General features: G+C 36.2%; 1 protein-coding gene across 9 annotated transcripts in view; it reads right to left on the reverse strand.

Annotated features, from left to right (window-relative positions):
• Positions 1–626: 626 nt before the first annotated feature.
• Positions 627–20,207, reverse strand: part of TRPS1 (transcriptional repressor GATA binding 1) — a 263,808-nt gene continuing 244,227 nt past the window's right edge. For all 9 annotated transcript variants that reach the window (XM_063669030.1, XM_063669034.1, XM_054498765.2 and 6 more), the window contains 2 exons: positions 10,472–10,594; positions 627–7,223 (listed from right to left, as the gene is read on the reverse strand). In XM_063669030.1, coding sequence (XP_063525100.1) covers positions 6,162–7,223; positions 10,472–10,594 — 1,185 coding nt within the window. In that variant the 3' untranslated portion in view covers positions 627–6,161. The remainder of the gene's footprint in view (positions 7,224–10,471; positions 10,595–20,207) is intronic.

Here is a 20,207-nt window from a genome sequence, read left to right on the forward strand (position 1 = left end):
ATGTTCTGTCTTTTTGTATTTTTCCTTCTGGTTAAAAACATGCAGGTGAGTCTTCCCAACGTCCTTTCCTATCTGGATCTGTTCTGCCTCATTTCTCTTTCAAAGTCATCTTTCAGGGAACTTGCTCCGATTAATCTGATTTTAACCAAACAAACAAGATATTTGATATATTAAACTTTTTGAGATGATTGATTAGGAATTGCATCATATTCACATGAGTATACCGAATTCAAAGTTAAACTTCATAAGCTGGAGTTCTTACATATCGTAACGTAATCATTACCCAACACTCAACACTCAATATTTGATACTCAATGAATGTTTTTGAAATAAACACAATTTTTATTGTTAATCTTTCTGAAGAAACTAGTATATATCCTTTTACACAAAATCTATCAATAAGAGATTGATTGGTTAAAGAAAAAAAGCAAAGCAAAACAAAACAAGTTGAGAGAATCCAGGCTTTATCAACATAAGTAATAATTTTTTAGAATGGTGATTTGATTTCACCATTTCAATTCAGCAGAGCCTGTATATATATATATATATATATATATAAAACAATGATCTGTATTTCCTATTGCTAGACGGATGAAAGTGAATCCATATAAACCATACCAACGCCGTTATGTGTAACTGGTGGTAAAACTTTATTATTCAAGTTTAGATGTAACAGACATCTTTGCTGCCTGAAGATTGTTTGCATAAGAAATACACCAAGAACATGTTTGTGAGTAGAAATGAACATGCACTATGAAAACAAAATAAAATAAAACGAAAAAATTTCATGTGTTGTAAGAACAGAACTATTATAGCCAACATTCTAGTATTCAAATCAGGACTACAAATTGAATTCTTTTTCTTAGCAACATGAAATCATTCCATATGAAAGACATTTTCTGCTGGTGAATATTGCTGTAAGTTAAATTTTACACTGGCATTTTGAGATGTTCCCCCCGCATGCCTCCCCCCAAATTTTCCATGTAGTTGTCAAATAGTCCACCCTAAGGAATTTGGCATTTATTACTGTGATATTTGCCTTATTGGTAGCCATTAAGAAACTATGGTTTTATCAGCCTAGTAATAGTTTTGCATCTTCATAGTCAACACTATTGGCTGCCTAGTTGATATTTACAGCTCATCTTTCAGAAAAATGACCCCAACCTTTCCTGGCCTTTGGGAACTGACAGTTTAAATAACCCCCTTGGCCACATAATAATACTTGGCACTCCTATGGTGCCTTTCAACCAAGGATCTCAAAGTGCTTTACAAACAAGTACTACGTTACCATTATTATTATTAATAATATTATTAATATATTTTTTCAATTTTACAGCTGAGGAACCTGAGGCACAAAAAGAAAAAGTGATATGCTGCAGTTCATATGTTGAAAAAAAACAAAAAAAACAAAAAACAACCAGGGGAAAACCAGAATTGAGTTTTGGGACTCTATGCTCTAGAAGGACCATTTTCTCTGATAAAAGCTAAACATTATTTCCACGGTAAAGTTATTCCTGCTTTTCTCTGGTGTAGGACAGAGTGAAGCTTACAGCTCTCCCTTTCCTTTCAAGAGAACACATGAATGTATATTGTCTAGTTTCTCACGTGTGGATTACTCTTGAATTTCACATTTTCTTCATCCCTGACTTGACATACTTCTGCCCTAGCATATTCCAGGAGTTCTAATTACTGCAATTAACTGGGATGCTTTCTAAGCAACTGCAGCACTATCAGGAACATGTGAGCCCACTGTCTATGAAACAGTATTGAAAAACCAAAAGGAAGTGCTCTGCAAAGAATCCATGCCTCTGCCCTTGGCAAGTCTTTCTTTGGGAAAATAACACTGCCCTCCAAAGTCCCGACGGGCGTCCTTCTATCTTCTTCTCATTTGCAGTTGCCTGCTGATAGAATTCCAGCTAACAGTACCTACCTTTGGTTAGAATATTTAGTTTGATACTCAGGTTGCATTTCAATTCCTCAATTTTCTCTTGTGCCTTGGACAGTCAGCAAGCTTTCACCTTACTGGCTCACCAAAGATGCCTTGATTCTTTTTTCTTTTTTTTTTTTTTGCCATGGCTCTCAACCCAAAGGCAGTAGCTGAAGTTGAGCTCCTCTCAACTTAAGGCAAAAGGCTGGCAAACAGCACAGAAGCGGACCACCAGCTTCTTTACTCCACATTTCCACCACTGGATGGCAGATATTCCCCCTCTAGAAATGCATTAATTTTATTTACTAAACAGGCAGCAGTTCACAGGTCTCAAGACCGGTCACTTTGTGATGTTTTGCAGCCACACAGCAGGAGGCTAATAATTATTTTAATAGCCATACTGAGACTCTTCAGTTTATTAAGAAAAATGTATTTCCTCAGGCATTTTAAAATATATATACATTTAATATTTTTGGAGCTGTATTTGCATTGGATCATAATAGATTATGTGCACATGTGCAATTATAAACATAATGTGCTACCACAGGCTTCAACAAAGAGCTGTTAAAGATACTTTTTTCCCTTCTCATTAATATTACCTTAGAAAAGAATCCCCATGCTTGTTTTCTAAAAATCTACCTTTACTAAAACAGAACAGTTTAGAACAGAACATCACTATCTTAAAAGTTGATTAAAAAAAATCTCAATATGTCATGTAGAGAGAATTGGGCATACTCTTTTCCTTTTGACCTGCAGAGTTATCAATTAGAGCTCTGTCCTTTTCTCATATACTTGGAGTCATGTAGTGTCTCTCTCAATCCACAACGTTCTGAGGTGGGTTGGCTCTTTATGATTTTTCTATCCCAAACAACAGAATGAATACAGAGGTGAGTGATGAGAGAAAGAGTGAGAAAAGGAAGAGTGAGAACGCATGAGCTGGTCCTGGCCTAAAGTTTGATCCAAAGCTCAATTTAGAATATAGACAAATAATTTTAAAAGATTTTCAGTTTTTAAATGGCACACAATTTTAGCTGGCACATCGTTTTCATCACAGGGGAAGCCTTTTCCAAGAGAGAAAATTCCTAAATCATCATGAAATTCCTCATTAAAAAAACGTTCCGTACCATAATAGCTCGTTTAAAATCACAATTTAAGATAAAATAATTCAGAAATCTTAAATTAAAAAAATAAATTTTATAATATATCTTGAGAGATGGAATAAAGGCTTTAATAAGTCAAAAGAATAAGGAGTGTTTAGTGTTATAATAAATTTTTGTCTCTTTTAAAAAAGCCCAACCTCTTCTCCACCAAAATATGTATAATAATGAAAGCAAAAATGAAAATAAAATTATCAATAATAAAGAAGTATGGAATAAGATCTATCGTGTCAATGCTATCCAAAAATATTCTACTAAAAAGTAGACTGACCATAAATATTCCAAGAATAGTGATATGTATTTTCCAATGCTAGTCATTACTACTATGTCTGTCTGAGAAAAAAAAAACTGAATGAAAATAAAAAGGCATACATGCCAAAAATAAAGAACCTATTTGTGTCCGACACACTAGAGAAATTGCTTAATGAGTAGTTTTGCCCAAAAAGTAATACTTGTCATATTGCCCAAGTTAACCAAACTTCTGGTGTTTTGCTGATTTAAGCAGTCCACATAGATAACGTTGCTTAAGGATTGCCATGATGCATTTTGTTATTCTTTTTACTAAGAAAATTAAATATTGTTGTTTGGGGGAATCTCCTCTCTTTTTTAGATCTTTAATTGTCACCTCTCAAGTCTGGCTATACATTTTGAGATGCATCCATCAAAATTCCTACGGAAGATAAATTACATCACATAATTTGAATGTCAAAGCTCCTCATTCCACTTCTTTATTTCAGTTTATGTGAATATTAGAGCTACGCAACAGGTGAGATCAGAATAAGGCCCGTTAACAATGAAACTGAAGCAGAGGACTTAGTCCTGATTTCTGTCTCTTGCTTTCTCTTTTCTCTTTTTTTAATATGCAAACAAAAAAATGCAAGAATGAAAATGACAACACAACATCAGAAAGACATTTTTTTAACTTCATTCGCTACAACAGTCACGAACTGGTTGAACTCTACCTGCCATCCAACTTTAAGAAACGAAGACCCGGCACTGTGGAAAAGAAACAAAACCCAAACAAAACAAAACGATACAAAGCAACTGCGAATTAATGTAAAAATGGAGTGCAAATGCGACTACAGAATGCAATAAAAACATCAGCGTTGCAGATTCCAGCAACACTTATCAAAATAATTTCTGAAATGTTTCATATGAAACATAGACAAAGCAATAAAAAGAGGATATATGTTTATCATCTTAAGCATAACAATGTGAGTTAAGAGCTTAAAAATTTAAAAAAAAAAAGTACTTGGAATGAATAGTGCTACCCTTTTTTTCCTAAGTAGGCATAAAAATATTTTCATTTCCTTCCTGTTTTCCATACCATTATAGCAAGAACTTTCATTTGTTTCATGTTACCGTTTACAACTTTAATGCACACACACACACACAAAAGGATATCTACTGCAATAGAAATAGTTGCTTCATTACCTTGTTTGCTACATTTGCAAATGTAAACAGCTAGGCAGAGCCAGAACTGACTCTAATGCATGATGGAATATCTTTGTTGCATACGTACACTGTAGAAAATAATTATTCAATATGTCAGGCACCATTATTTGAAATGTAATACATTAATATTTACTAGAAAAATAAGTTTTTTTTTCCTATTTGTTCTCCCAACTTCTTTAATGAAATAAGTTAATCTGACAGTGCATCCAGTAGCTTGTAATATCTTCTACATCTCCGTGGCAAAAAATAAACTACTGGTTGGGACAATATAATGCAAATTATTAAAGTCAGTCCTTGTACATACATCCTTGTAGCAAGCATTGAGGCTCGACTAACAGCACCTTTAACCAATTATTTAATGTTCAGTTATTTAGCCCTATTTCCCTGAGCAGTTATGCTGAGGAGCTTTCCCTTCATGGATAGTTTTTACAAAGCCTTAAGTATTAAAAGTTCTATGAGGACATACTTCTAAGAATCCTATTTAATGCTACTTAACTAAATCTGTATACATTTAATGAAGGGATTGGCTGGTACATATACCAACTGTCAGTCTGTGGTAACGTAACCTTAGACGCTGCCTGACCACAAAGTTTGGAAATTATATTTAACCAAAAGAAAATAAATAAATACAGCAGGTTACCTTGTGAAGAAATGCCATGTGTTCTAAACAAATTAAACCCATGGTCTGACATTTGTATCCATCTATGCTTTTGAATTGAGGGGATTCCTTTAGTTATAATGTGCCAAGTGAGATTAGTAACCAACAGGAGGCTTAGAAAAGCAAATCCATACTGGTTCATCACACACAAGAAAGAAATACCTGGCTAAAATGAAATGACTACAGAAGCATCGAGGACATTGTTTTTTAAAATGGGTACATGTGTGGACAAAATGAATCTAAACCGCAAACAAAAGGACTACTGAGTATTTGAACATCTAAAGGACAAAAATATCAGAGAGGGTGTGCATGTGTATGTACAGGCAGGGCTGGCTAAAAACAGCGTGCCACCATCTGTCATGTTTCTTGCTGCACTCTAACCAAGCCTAACCACAGCTCGCATTTCTAGGTCAAAATCTGAAACATGGCCAATAAGAGAAGACTAAATTGAGAGGGCGCCATTTTTCTTTCATTGCCCTGGACCTTCAATTTCTCCTCCTCTGCCTAGGGTTTCATGATAATTATAAATTTAGGCAACAATTTATGGGTTTTGGAACAAATGGTCCAATGGCCAGTCCAGTACTGCTTTAGTATAATAATATGTAAACCCTTTCAAATTCTAGACAGTTTTGGTCTCTTTCTTTGTAAATACATTAATTCTAGTCTGGTGATATCTCTTATGGATTATTTCCCCAGTACATATTAGCCAAGATGGTTTTGACTTAACAGGTTTTAAAAAGTGATGGTTTACCATCTTCCATTCTTTCTCATTGACCATTTATCTCCCTTTTTAATCTTGGTAACCTACTCATCAAAAGAAAGAATAATAAAAGAAGGGAATTTCATGTTGGATAAGGCAGGCTCTATGAAGTATTTTTTTAATAGGTCTTCATAAGACATTACAAGCTATTGAATTCCCATCAAGAAAACCTATTTCTATTTAATTGTGCTAAGTGCTAAGGTTTTACTCTTTAGGTTTTCCATTTTTTTCCACTTGTGCATTGTTCCTATGCAGGCCCCTCTGGATATGTGTTGTGAAATCATATTTGTCCGTGCAAAGATGCTGGCATATGCTGCACTGGAAAGGTCCACTGTCACCATGGCAACTCATATGCAAAGCATACATCACTTCATCCAGAAAGACAATGCCACAGTGCACACATTTTGTTGAAAGTTCATCTTGAGTACTTCTATCAACTTTCTCTGTTTTTACTACATTCAAGGGACCTTCATTTTTTACATTTGGTGGTGCCTTCGTTTTCTCCTTGGAGGCACCGTTTGCAGTTGGCCCAGGTCTGGAATGCTTGATCGCCAAATCTAGAGGAATGTCATTGTCTGATCCAACAGCTGAAAAATGAGGAGGCAGATTGAAGGTGGGATAAGGCACATAGTTTTGGCAAGGATTTGGTAGGCCAGGCACGTGACTCAAGTAGTGCGGATTCCCAGGAACGGAGAGCTTATATTTACTCCAGAACCGCAGCCAATCAGCTTCACTCTGGAAGTCATTATGTACAAAGGGAAGTCCAAAAAGTGGGTACTGGTACTTTTCAATAGGGCTGCCTGGTGGTGAATAATTTGGGTGTTTCGCAGGTCTCATGTACTTTTCTATAGGACTGCCTCTCTCAGAACTTCCTTTCCCTTCAGATACGGATGAACTATTTCCTGGATCTCCAGTACTTTCCTGAGGACTTTTTATCTGAATGTGCAAAGGTTGCATCCTTTTGTGAATATCCAGAGTTTGGCTGACCAGGACTGGCTGCTGAGCAGAATGGCTTTTAGTCAATGAACCCTGGGCTTCGTATTTACTTAGGCTGGGGAGCGGAATTTCTCTCTGGTGACTTTCAGTTAGATGATCTTCTGACCTCCTCTCTAACGGGCTTCCATTGACTTGCTCCTCATTGCTGCCCCTCTGCTGTTTGTTGAGCTGCTCAGCCTGAAGTGCCTCTGGGTTAAGGCGCTTTCTTGTTCTCCTCCTAATAATCTGCTCACCGTTGTTTTGTTTAATGATGTTTAAAGGCCTGGGAGTCTGCAGAGAACACATACAATACATAAAAGGAAAACATTAAAAAATACATTAAAATGCATTAAAAATTCCTCACAAATATAAACCATGCTTAAGTTCAAAGCAGGGATAGGCTTTCTGCTGTAGATTTACTAAATCTCCTCCTTTTGCCCTAAGCAGGATCAGAGGAAGTAACCAAAGTGCACTATTTTAGCCTAATTAAATCATGTCCATCTTTGCAGGGGGGACTGAAAACTTCAATCTACTTGAAAATAACCTTTCCAAATGCAACAGATTTTGAGATAGCATCATTTAATGATGAAACTGTGTAGAAAGTTACTTGAAGAGATGTGATTTTTCTGAAATAATTTTTTCAATTTTTGAGTTGTACACTAAAATGCCAGCCTATAAGAGTAACACAGGAGATACATATTGATAACAGTGGAAAAATTACACATTGCTATAGACAGAATAAGTTTATATGTTGAAGCCCTAAACCACAGTGTGACTGTATCTGGAGACAGGGTCCCTAGTAGGAAATTAAAGTTAAATGAGATTGTAAGGGTGGGGCCCTAATCCAATGGGGCTGTGGCCTTATGAGAAGAGGAAGAGAAAGAGATCTCTCTCCACTATGTGAGGGCACAGATAGAAGGTGGCTTAGTAGGGAAGAGAGCCCTCCTTAGAACCCAACTATGCTGGAACCCGATCTCAGATTTCTAGCCTTCAGAATGTGAAAACATAAATTTCAGCTGTTTAAAACCGCCCAGTTTATGGTATTTTGTTATGGAAACCTAAGCAACTAATACATGCATGCTTCTAAATAATTGCAGATGTGGATATAAAATATTAATATCAGATCATAAATAATCAAAGATAAACTGACAGAATTGTGAGGAAAGATATCAGGTCATCAAAGCAATATAGACAGATTTTTTTTTTCTTCTCATTTCTACTTCTCTCTCTTTAATAATATTTTATATTTGTGATGTAAGATTTTACTTGTTAATAGGTGAAGCATTAGTTTTGTGTTGAAAATCTAAATTCATGTGTAGCTTTGGTTTAAATATCTGATCTGTCATTCTACTCTTAAAGTAAGTGCTAACTTTCATTCAGCTTAAGTATTTTGTTTAGCTTAAACATTACATGATTGGTATTTATGGACATGTTCAACAGGTATTTATATAATATGACTTAAATCCATGGATAAGACTATAATAAAAACTTTACTTGCAGTTGGAGCTCTTTGATGTATAAAATCAAAAGAATCAGTCTGATAAATTAATGCATATTTATAGGTTAAAAATTTAGGATAATCTTTAAATGGGCTAAAGTCTGATTTTTCTAAAAGATTACTGAAATCAGAAAATAATTTCCACTTAAAACATGACTATAAATAGAAATATAATTTATAAATTTAACTTTATAAATTACACATCATGTGTATATAATGTATAATTTTATAAATTATAAAATTTTAAATATAAACATAAATATTCATAAACATGTTATAATAAAATAAATATAATATAAATTTAAAAATAAACATAAATATAAATGTAATTTGTAAATTATTCCTAGAAGTGATACACTTGAATGCAAGGCAGCACCTCTTATATCTTAAATAAGTACAAGTATAAATCCTTTTTGGAATATTCCTGTTGTTACAAACATACTTCCAAGTGAAGAAAGATAACCCACTTGTTATTGACAATTCATTGTTAGTTTAAGAAAGAAAATGCAACATAGCTTAGTTATGCCATGTGCATTTCTTTTGCTCAGAATATCCAGGTTTACGAAGAGTTCATATTAGCATTATAAACATATGCATTATTTAATCTATACACTGTAAAGAAGCCTGAAATTTGCATGAATTCCTTTTTTAAACTGTCATAACTTTTGTGTCAGTTTTTGACATGAAATGCGAACATAACCTTTATGTATTTCAATGTATGGTTTTTAAAAAACCTCAAAACTGAAAACCTCTTACCTCTGGAGAGATGAATATTAAAATAATTTTTAGAAAATAGTTTAGTTTATATCTCAGTGGTTAAGTTACCATAATCTGGCAGAGCAGTATTTTAATTAATTTTTGGCCTATGATTGGCCAGACGTCAATTAAAATCATTAATGTCAGTTCCCATTAAATAGAAACTTATTGCCATGCTTAAACGGTGAAGGTTAAAAAAAAATAAGTTGGTATGTGGTGGGGGGTGGAATCTTTCTACTTGCTACATGCTAATAACTAAGGTTTTTACAGTTTACTGCCAATTAGTATTGTTACCAGCATGCATTTTTTAAAGAGTGCTTCCAATGGTCCATATATGAGAACATTTTGTCTAAAATTGTATTCCCTGTAGCCATAATGTATTCACCGGCTTGTGCTAAGAGCTATGGTAAAATGCCAAACAAAATGAAAAAGGCACAGGGAAATAAATTTTTGTTTACTAAATGGGGGATTCCTATTTTAAAGTCAGCTCTTGTCAGCAGATGAACTTGCTAAACTAAAAAAAAAATCCTTCAGTAAGTCAAATCCATATTCAGATGGAGGATTTGTGAGTTTTAATTTTATTACAGAATTCTAACTAAAATTTGAGGAAAAGTAATTCAAAGAATCTCCGTGAGCCAAAGCCAGCTGGAGATCTTAAAAGACAAAGTATCTTTGCACCTTACTCTACCCTGGTGTGTGTGCTATTCAGAACTTCAGATACCTCATTGAAATACCCACTGAAGGCACTTTGGAGATTCATGTAATACTCTCTGATCCTAGTTCAGTTCAGAACTGTCCTTCCGAATGTGCCCCTCCAGCCCCTAAAGCGGTCAAGATAACACTTGCGAATTCCGAAGGTAAACTAGAAAATACGAATTCTTTCCCTGCCTTATATTTTATGCTGAACATGAAAGAGTCCTTTTTCCTTTTTTAAGACGTTTTGCATATTTCTGAAACTTCTAAAAATTGTCTCCTTTTTACCTAAAATAATTTCATTGAATTCTGATAACCATTAGTTCAACTATCTGCTGTGAATTTCCCAGAAATCAATCATTTTCCTCTTTTATATCAAAAGAAGCATAATGCATTACTAATGACCTCAAACCTATCTCCGCATCACATCTAAGCTCCCTTCACCATAAATCACATGTGCACTCAAAGTGACTGTATTAAACAACCCTGCGGGGGCAGGCACTGCAAGCCAGGGAATGGGACTTATCACACCACAGACCAGGCCAACACTACTTTATAAAGCTTTTCCTGAAAGAGTGGAATAAGTTCTTACCGAGTGAAGCTTCTGGTAGAGGCCACACGCGTTGCATACATATCCGCCATTTGCATTCTTTCGCCAGAGAGAGGTTTTTGTGGTCAGGCAATTGGCACAAAAAACACCGGAGCCTCTACGCCTCTGAAACAGGGGGAAAAAACCAAGGTCAGAGGTGAGTCACATGATCAGTGGAGTTAGACCAAATCAACCCAGGAGTTTTGTCTTTAAACTAGCAACAATGACAGTATAAAACCACACTGCCCATAATGAGGTCAGGTTTGATTGTGTTTAATAGGCACCACTGATTTTCATTATAATTAACCCTACAGTGATGGATGAGGTGTGTGGAACACCAAAGGCTTTTCACAGAAACAGCTTTAACTTTTTGAACTTTGGGTTTTATGGCTTTAATGATGGCTCCTAAATGCTGAACCCTAAAATATACCTTTTAAAAGTGTCAAAACACAAGTCAAAAAGACAGAACATGGCAATATGTTTAATACACTTTGGAAAGGAGGAGCACATGCTACCTGAGCTTTAAAATATAGTCAAGTTTGGAATAAATGTAAATCATTTAAAATTAAACTTGATTTGTGTGTTTTTGTATGTCATTCATGTAACGTAAGTATTAAGAGAATATAAAACACTCAATTCTGGTCTTTCGTTTGCAATTGTAAAATCTGAAAGATTCCTCTATTCCTCAAACGTGAGAGGGTTTGTAGAAACTTCAGCCAATTAAAAGTACAGTATTACTAATGAGAACCCTTATGAGGTGCCCACTTAAGTTAGGCAACATAGACCATTCAATGGCTATTTATTTATTTTATTTGACTTAGACCTGGAAATCACAAGGGTTTCCAAATACAAATTGATTCTAGTGGCCTGAGTTTTGTAATCAACAGGTTCAAAATAACCTAAGAATATTTAAAACTAGATAATTAGTATTGCTTGTTCCATTCTTGCTATCCAGTAATGATTCCATTAAACTTCTCACTTAAACAAAAGTCAGGCTGTGTTTGTAGGCACAAATACTAACAGGCAGGAAATGGAATTCTCTTGCTGAAAAAAAAAAAAAAAAAAGAAAAGAAAAAAAAAAGACAGCCTGAATTGCAGTTCAGCTCTCCTTTCTCTAGGAAGCAAAGCCTTTAATGATAAAATATGCATGTTAGATAAGGAGTGGAAAAAGTCTTGCTGGAACCTAATTTTATTATAAATTAAATATTACATGTGCCATAAGTCAAAATTTCAGGGATTCATAAAATTTAGGCAATTTATTTAACTCAAGTCCATACTGTAGAAGAGTGGTATCCCTGCCAAGAAAATACAATGGTTATAATTGTACTCTGATACATTTCAAATGGAAAGCTTTCTGCAGACATAATTTTGGCTTCAAGACTGGAACACTTTCTTGGCATTGAAAGGGCATTTGATTCATCGGGTGTTTCACAATGTATCACTAAAAAGACCTGGTGAGCAGCCAGTTCCCTATAGGGTAATTTTTCCATCCAGATGCAAGTGCTATCAGAGGCCCTCGTCAGCTAAACTAATTATGATCTTGCAATTGCTGATGCCTGCTCACTCTAACATTCGACATCCTCCATTAATCATCAATACAAGGAAAATGAATGAAACGTAAAGAAATGAGGGCTGGTAAGCTGCACAGCCATAAAAATCTGAAATGAGAGCAATAACTTAACAAGATTGGGGGAATGTTTTTAGTGAGCACAAAGTCAGGCTAACAATTGCCCTTTTAAACCAAGAACACGATTTCATTAGTGTAGCAGGTTGTGCTACTTTAGGTGATGTAATAAAAACTAGATTTTCAAAGATAATCTCTGGCTCCCCCTTTTCTCCTTCCCCCCACCTGACTGGGATGTAGGACCAGGAATGTATCATGAGTTTCTAAGTCTCAATAACAGCAATAACAAATGTTGGGTGTCAGTCTGCAAGTCCCAATGAGGGACTACTGCAAAAGTGGACTGCTGTTTCCCCCAAAATCAATGAACTATTAGAAGTTGTGTTTATCAAACATTTTGGGGACTCCCTTTATGCAAAGTAAGCTGGGAGCCTAGTTAGGTTATAATTGTGAAACTTTCCTGGGGCTATCCTGTCATTTTCCTAGATCTAAATAACATGTTTGCAAATAAACACCAACTTGATCCACACAAGGGCAATGTAAATGACCATTTGGAAACTAACCCACATATATGGCTGAGGCTCAAATGTGAATGTGTAACCATTCACTCCAGCCTGCTTTTCTTTCCTTATGCCCTGGGTGCTTGACACACCATGCCAAAGTGGGTGTTTCAACCCTGATTTCAGTGAGTGTTTCAACCCTTGCACAATTTGGTGCTTAATTCTCTTGCAAAGAAAATGCCTTTCATTAGTTAGAGGGAAAATCCTGAAATTACAGCACTAGTTTCCAAAAGCATAGCTTGCTTTAAAAGCAGCACTTAGACTCCAATATAGTTTGCTATATTTTAGGTAAACCATATCGCATTTTAAATATATCAGGAGTACTTTGAATACACTTATTCAGAGTCAGTAGAGCTTGGAGGTTAATAATCAGATTTAGGTGCCAGAACACTGATATTCAAAACCTGTCTCTGTCATTTGCCAGGTACAACACTGGGCAAGTCACTTAATCTTTCAATGCTTAAAGTTCTCCAGTCTTTACAGTGTGAGCTACTGTGATTTTTTTTTTTTGAGACAGAGTCTCACTCACCCAGGCTGGAGTGCAATGGCACGATCTTGGCTCACTGCAACCTCCACCTCCCGGGTTCAAGCAATTCTCCTGCCTCAGCCTCCCGAGTAGCTGGGATTACAGGCATGCGCCACCACGCCCAGCTAATTTTGTATTTTTTAGTAGAGATGGGGTTTCTCTATGTTGGTCAGGCTGGTCTCAAACTCCCAATCTCAAGTGATTTGCCCGCCTCGGCCTACCAAAGTGCTGGGATTACAGGCGTGGGCCACCACGCCCGGCTACTGTGATTCTTATGTAGATTAATAGATGCAGTTAAAACAGTGCCAGGGATGTAGTAAGTGCTCAAATCCTATTTGCCAAGAGGATTCAACTGTGATTTCTTTCGTATGAGAAAAATATTTTGTTAGTTTTCAGCCCTTGAAGCTTGTTATTGAATATTTGAGAGATGCTTAAAGCATATGGTTGGATATTGTTCAATGTGTTTCTTTCATACCAATCTTATCAAATATGAGAATGGAAAGTTGAGTCAGAGTGAAATATCTAGGTGTTCGCACCTAGAATTCAATAGGAGCAAGCTTGCATGGGGGTGGAGAGTGGGAGGTAGGTGAGAAATTCTTTCACACATGAAGTTACCTCCCATCTAAACAAATTTAGTACTTTGGTAAGCCTAGTAGAACCTTATTTTTGGTGACATTAAAATTTCTGGAAGCAGCAGAGAAGGTGGGAGAAGTGGGTAGTGTCCTGAGCTGTGTCACTACAGAACCACATCCTTCTAAAACACCATACAGATGTGAGCCCTGACCTGGTCACACTGTGTACAATGTAACCTGGCAGGACAAAGTAAGGGATTTCCTTTGAAGTTATCAACATCCTTAGCCCAATCAAGGACAGGGAAGCAGCCTGTTACCAAAGGAACGCAGAGTAGAAGCCTTCTGTGCCCTATTTTCAAAAACAAAGCTTGGCTTCAACTTAAAGAAAAAGAAAGGCACTAACGACCTTATTTCATTCATACTTTATCCTGCATGGCAGTTTTAAAATACTTTGTCACTCTCCTTTGCAGTAAGCCTATTAAGGACAGAAATCCTGTTTCCTAATCGTCACTGAACATTCTAAGGAATAAGCACCTAGGACAGTGCTCTGTTAGGCTAAACATTAAGAAAGCTGAAAATAATCCTGCCTGCTATTTCTATCGTTATTTTTAGAAAAAAAAATTTTAGGAAAAAAAGTAGTGTTTGTTTTTTAAAAATCCCTTTTAAATGTCGTCCATTCAGGCTGACAAATTAATCTGGAGTTGGGCAGAGACGGTTGATGATGTAGAAAACACAATCAAGAAAATTCATTGTCCACTCCTACTTTCCACACTTTTTTTTTTTTTTTTTTTTTTGAGACGGAGCGTTGCTCTGTTGCCCAGGCTGGAGGGCAGTGGCTCGATCTCGGCCCACTGCCACCTCCGCCTCCCAGGAGAATCAAGTGATTCTCGTGTCTCAGCCTCCAGAGTAGCTGGGATTACAGATGCCTGCCACCATGCCTGGCTAATTTTCATATTTTTAGTGGGGCTGGGTTTCACCATGTTGACCAGCCTGGTCTCCAACTCCTGACCTCAGGTGATCCACCGGCCTCTGCCTCCCAAAGTGCTGGGATTATAGGCGTGAGCCACAGCACCCAGCCCCACACGTATTTTTGAGAAGGAGCTGATGCCAGGTACTTTCTAGGTGCTGGGGGCAGCTCTCTTTTATCTCTATCATTATAGTCACAAATTGCTGATGGTTCTATCTGTGTCTGTTTATGTTTAAATAATAAATTTCTCCTTTTCCCACAAGCTGTCTTAAGAGATAATAATTTGTGCCTCCATCACCTTGTGCGTGAGAGGGAAGACTTATGGGTCAGATGGATAAGATCAGTGCTGGGAGGGAAAAAGGATAGGAATAAGTAGCTAGCCGATAATACCAATTGGCATTCCTGAGGGGCATATATAGCACAAAACTTTCTCTCCTCTCTGAGGGAAGACTGCCCACTCACACATGTAAGGCCACAAAGAGTAGCTGCAATCTCTGCCCCTGCACTTCTTTAAGTTCACCTTCCACATCTACGTGGCTTGAACAGAGGGCAAGAGTGAAGGAGGAATGGCTGAAAACCCAAATCTACATGAGTCAGCTCAACTAAAAATTTCTACAGAAAAAATTCTGGAATCAACAATTCGAGAAAATGATTGTTTGCTTTTCTTTTAATGCTTTGAGCAGTAAAATTTAGGTTGCATTTGTGTTGTCTCCAGGCCATTTCCGTTGGCTGGTAGTTTCCTATGTGAAAAAGGATGAATAATGTTACAAACGGTTAACTGCAAGGAGTTTCGAAGCCAGTGATTGCCTGGCAAATGCTTTTCAGTGATAACTGGCCTGTCTTTTGAGCACTTGATCCCTTTTGGTATTTCAAATATTATAGTCACAATACTGATTTTCACAACAGCAATGTAGGTGATGGATCTGAACAATCATCCAAATAGAAATAGAAAATGACATACCTATCTTTTAATATAAATACACTTTAAATCCAATGTAATTTTTCCTCCCCTTTAGAGTAAAGCAATAAGTATAATGACTAAGTATTTAAAGCAAACAAACAAGACACAACACCTTTTGTCTTTAGGTTCATGGCTAACACCAACATGTGAGTTACAATAGTTGAAACTTTCTCTAAGTTTCCAATTCAAGTTTTGCTTTTGGGAGACTTAAATCTTCAGTCAGCTATATATCATTGATAAATAGCTGAGCCTTGGCATACCTGTTACGAAACCCAGATATGACTTAAGATATATTTTTTTAATTTTAAATTGGTTCAGCGGTTTTTGTTCCTTATTTTATTTTATTATTTGAAGGCCAGCCAAATATAAAAATTTTAAGGTTTCCAAGTCTCCAAATTTTGAAAAGGAACTGATTTCATCTGATTAATATGAAGTAAATTTGATTGAATGATTTATTAAACTGGCTTAACATTTACAGACATGGATATTCATCTTCAAGATATTAAAAGTTTCCATTGGTGAAGGAATTTGTGAAGAAATGATCTTTTACAATAATTTTCTATGAATAAGAACCATACTGAAACCATGTAATTACATAACAAGCCCTGATAGGCAGAATATTTACTCACATTTTTTATGGTTTTATATCTTAGCCATTTTAAATCGAATCAATCTGAAATCTGATTTATGTAATGTTAGTATGACTATACCTCAAATATTTTTAACTCTTTAAATATTTTCTGTGTTTATTTGATTATATCAAAAAGTCTTTGCAACATTCATGTTAGCGAAATGCATAGACGGTTATGAGCAAAGCTTCTGGTACGATTTCACAGTAATACAGTTTCAGTGGTAAATTAATTAAGTTCTGGGAGTAATTATTGCGTGTCCACCATGTGCCTGGCACTGTGCTACAGGCCAGGGTCACAGCATAAGACAAACATGGTCTGTAATCTTGCAGATTTTCCAGTGGAATCTTCTAAAAACATACTAAGTATGCAGCTAAAGTAACAAACAGAAATTGTTCATGAACATTGACAGTTGAAATCATGTGAATTACGTGGAAACTTTCCTGAAGATACCAAAGTATGTCCCATTCATAAATCTCATTTAAAGGCTAAAAGTTACCTAATAATCAGAGGGGTTACTTCCTGTGCTCCTTTGTAAAAATCCGTAACAGTTTAAGTCACTTCAGAAACAAATTAATACTTGCTTATTTTCACATTGGTAATAATGTCCTATCAATCACATTGTTCTATTAACTACCAATAGAGTTGACATGAGTTAATGTGTTCATGACTGTCAGATATGTAGTTGATATTTAATAATTGTTGATATTCCATAATTCAATAAGTGTTGAATATTATTTTAGTTCTTATCTCTATCATTCACCACTAGGAGACATCGAAGGCCATGTCCCTGCCCTCTTCCCCTCCAAAATAGAATTAACCAGCTGTTGACTACACACCAGTAGACCCTATGGAACATACTGAATTCAGGAGCTAAAACAACTTAAAAATAGATAGTAGTTTGCAATAAACACCTTTAGATTAATAGCCAGACTCTTACCAGGAGCACAGGCTGGCCAACAATTGAACAAGAGCAGGGAAAGCACTCTGCCAACAGAAAGCAATAGTTTACCAATATCCTGGCCAACTTTTGTTTCAAATAAAATTGTGAAGAATCTGTTGAAATGGGCTGTACAGCATGTCTTTGCCTGCTTTAAAACAGTCCTCTTTGCCCTCAGATTTCTTGCCAAAAAACTGAAGGGACTCTATCAGGTTCAGCCAAGCACCCATCTTATAATCACCATAGAGCTTGGAAACAAAACCTGTTTACCCTGCTTATTAAATTCACTTCCTCAACACATCAGCAATGATAATGGAGACCAGTGTAAACTAAACTGGCATCTCTGGCTAAGAGCAACAGAACAGTTTTTGTTCCAGGACATGAGGCAATACATACTCTAGTAATCATACCTTGCACTGAGATACGAATGCACCTAAGACTTATCCCACTGACAATGTCGCCACATAGGGAGCTACCTAATATATCAGGTAATGCTACTGTGCTAAACACATTAGTTCCGTCTCTTCTGAGATGTAACTGGTGATTCTCGGAGTGAAATAGCAGAAAATCACTATTTCTCCACGTATATCCCACTCTTTATTCATACAGATTCTTTACATCTCAAGGTTTTAGAAATTTATCACACAGATATAAAACCTGTTACACAGATCTGAGGACCCCATCTCCCTTCTTTAACTAACCCCATATTTCGTAACTAACCCCATATTTGGTAAAGGAGCAAACCAAACACCCTATGTCATAATGACATTACATAATAGAATCAGAATTGGAAAAACCCAGATTTTTGGAGTTCTAACCACGCTGTTTCTGTAATAATGTTCTGCCTTTACAGCAAGTACGCATTTGGACAGCTAAAAATATGGTTGAAAATTTATGTCGGCACTGTCTTTTTTTCATTCCACGTGAAAGTCATTATTGTTAAAAGAACTACTCAAGTCTCTCAGTGCTTCTATTTTTGCCATCCTGTATCTGTTTTCACCCTTCCTTCAGCTACAACAATGGTTGGAAAGTAGCTCTACAGGGACTTTCTTCTATGCCAGTGCCAAAATCTGACACTGGAAGGAAAAAATATACTAAAAGGCCTTTTGGAGGCAGAGTTAAACAATTTTAGCACCTCTTAAACTTCAGTGTGACAGCACAAGAGTTGATTCTTTTAATAAATTTGTTGCATATTTTATTTATATCATATACTTAACAAGCAGATTTATTCTGGGATAGGTTCATATTCTAAAAATAAAAATATCAGCAATGAAGACCTTTCTAGAAAAGTCCTAAAATCCAAGTCTCAGCTTCTAGGCATTTAATTAGAGAGTCAAATACAGTTATTAATATTTCATGTATTACACCTTTTTAGGGCTGCCTTTATAATATATAATGACATATTATAATTTATAATGTGTAATGATATATTTTTTAATTTATAATATATAATGGTTATTTTGAAAAAAAAAACCAGAAAAAAAAATCAATAATTCTTTTCATAGTACCTAACATAACTGGTTTATGAAGTGTTGCCACCCTCGAGGCAGCTATATACACTTCAGTGGTTCCTCGATGGTTTCTCACACTCTTGGGGATCATACAACCTTTTGGTGAAATTTATGACACTCTCCAGAAAAAAAAAAGTGTAAAATATTTTACAGATAATTTTAACATGGTCAAAAGCATGTCCCTCACAAAATGTATCCAAAGATTTCCTGTGGATTTGAGTGCCGATGGATCCAGATCCCAAGGTTAAGAACTCCTAACACATATTATCCCAGTTTAGATTTACAGTGAATTACTAATTACTGTTACTCTCCTTTTATTGATGAAGTATGAAACTGACAATAGTTCTTTGACTTATCTAGCATCAAAAAACACATTCTGGTCTCTAAGTCTAGGCAATAAGACAGGATCATATTCTAAAAAGCATTTTCGGCCAGGTGTGGTAGCTCATGCCTGTAATCCCAGTGCTTCGGGAGGGCAATAGGAGGATTGCTTGAGGCTAGGAGCTTGAGATTAACCAAGGCAACACAGCAAGAACCTGTCTCTACAAAAAGTTAAAAAAAAATTAGTTGGGTGTGGTGGTATGCAGCTATAATCTGAGCTACTCTGGAGGCTGAGGAGAGAGGATGGCTTGAGCCCAGGGGTTCTAGACTGTAGTGAGCTATAATCATGTCACCGTACTCCAGCCTGGGCAACACAGTGAGACACTGTCTCTAAAATAGATAAATATAAAATTAATTAAATAAAAAAGAATTTTTGAATCAATTATTTAATAGAATCCTCTTGTTTGACTATCTTTGTCCCTTTTTAAATAATCATCATAATATCATGAAACATAATATCGTATGTTATCCTGCAAACATACGATAGGCCTAGTCTCATTATCTGATATCCTCAAAATGATCCTAAGAGGCAAGTATTATTATCATTATTATTATTATTCCCTCCACTTTATAGATGAGAAAACTGAGGCTTAGAAGCAATTTGCAACTGCTGAATAGTAGGGCTAAGATATAAACCCAGGTTGCCCTCACTTCAAAACCACAGTGAACCACGTTTCAGGCCTTATTACTAAAGAGGAGATTGGGGAATTTTTACCAAAAATATTTCAGCATATCCTGGCCTTAAAGAATGCTTATCTCTTCAAACCACCCAATAACAGCTGATTGAAATTATGCAAGTTTTGAGGTGTACCATAGTGTACCAGAAAGAAATGAGTCATCCTTCATCAGATATGGCAACGAGCTGTTTTGAGGTCGACAGACACAGTCATAGCCAGAGGAACAGAGCACTTGGCTGATGGAGGGGCAGTGCTGGGGAAGGGGGAGGGGTGCAGTACATGTGTTTTGATCCTGCTGTGTCCAAAAAATAAAAAAAGTATGTGAAACAGGCCGCTACTTAAAAGCAGAAGTTGGTGACACCACTGACTTAGCCTCTCATAGCGCCTGCTACAT

Source organism: Pongo pygmaeus, chromosome 7 (genome assembly GCF_028885625.2).
Source record: "Pongo pygmaeus isolate AG05252 chromosome 7, NHGRI_mPonPyg2-v2.0_pri, whole genome shotgun sequence".
NCBI classification, from domain to species: Eukaryota; Metazoa; Chordata; class Mammalia; order Primates; family Hominidae; genus Pongo; species Pongo pygmaeus.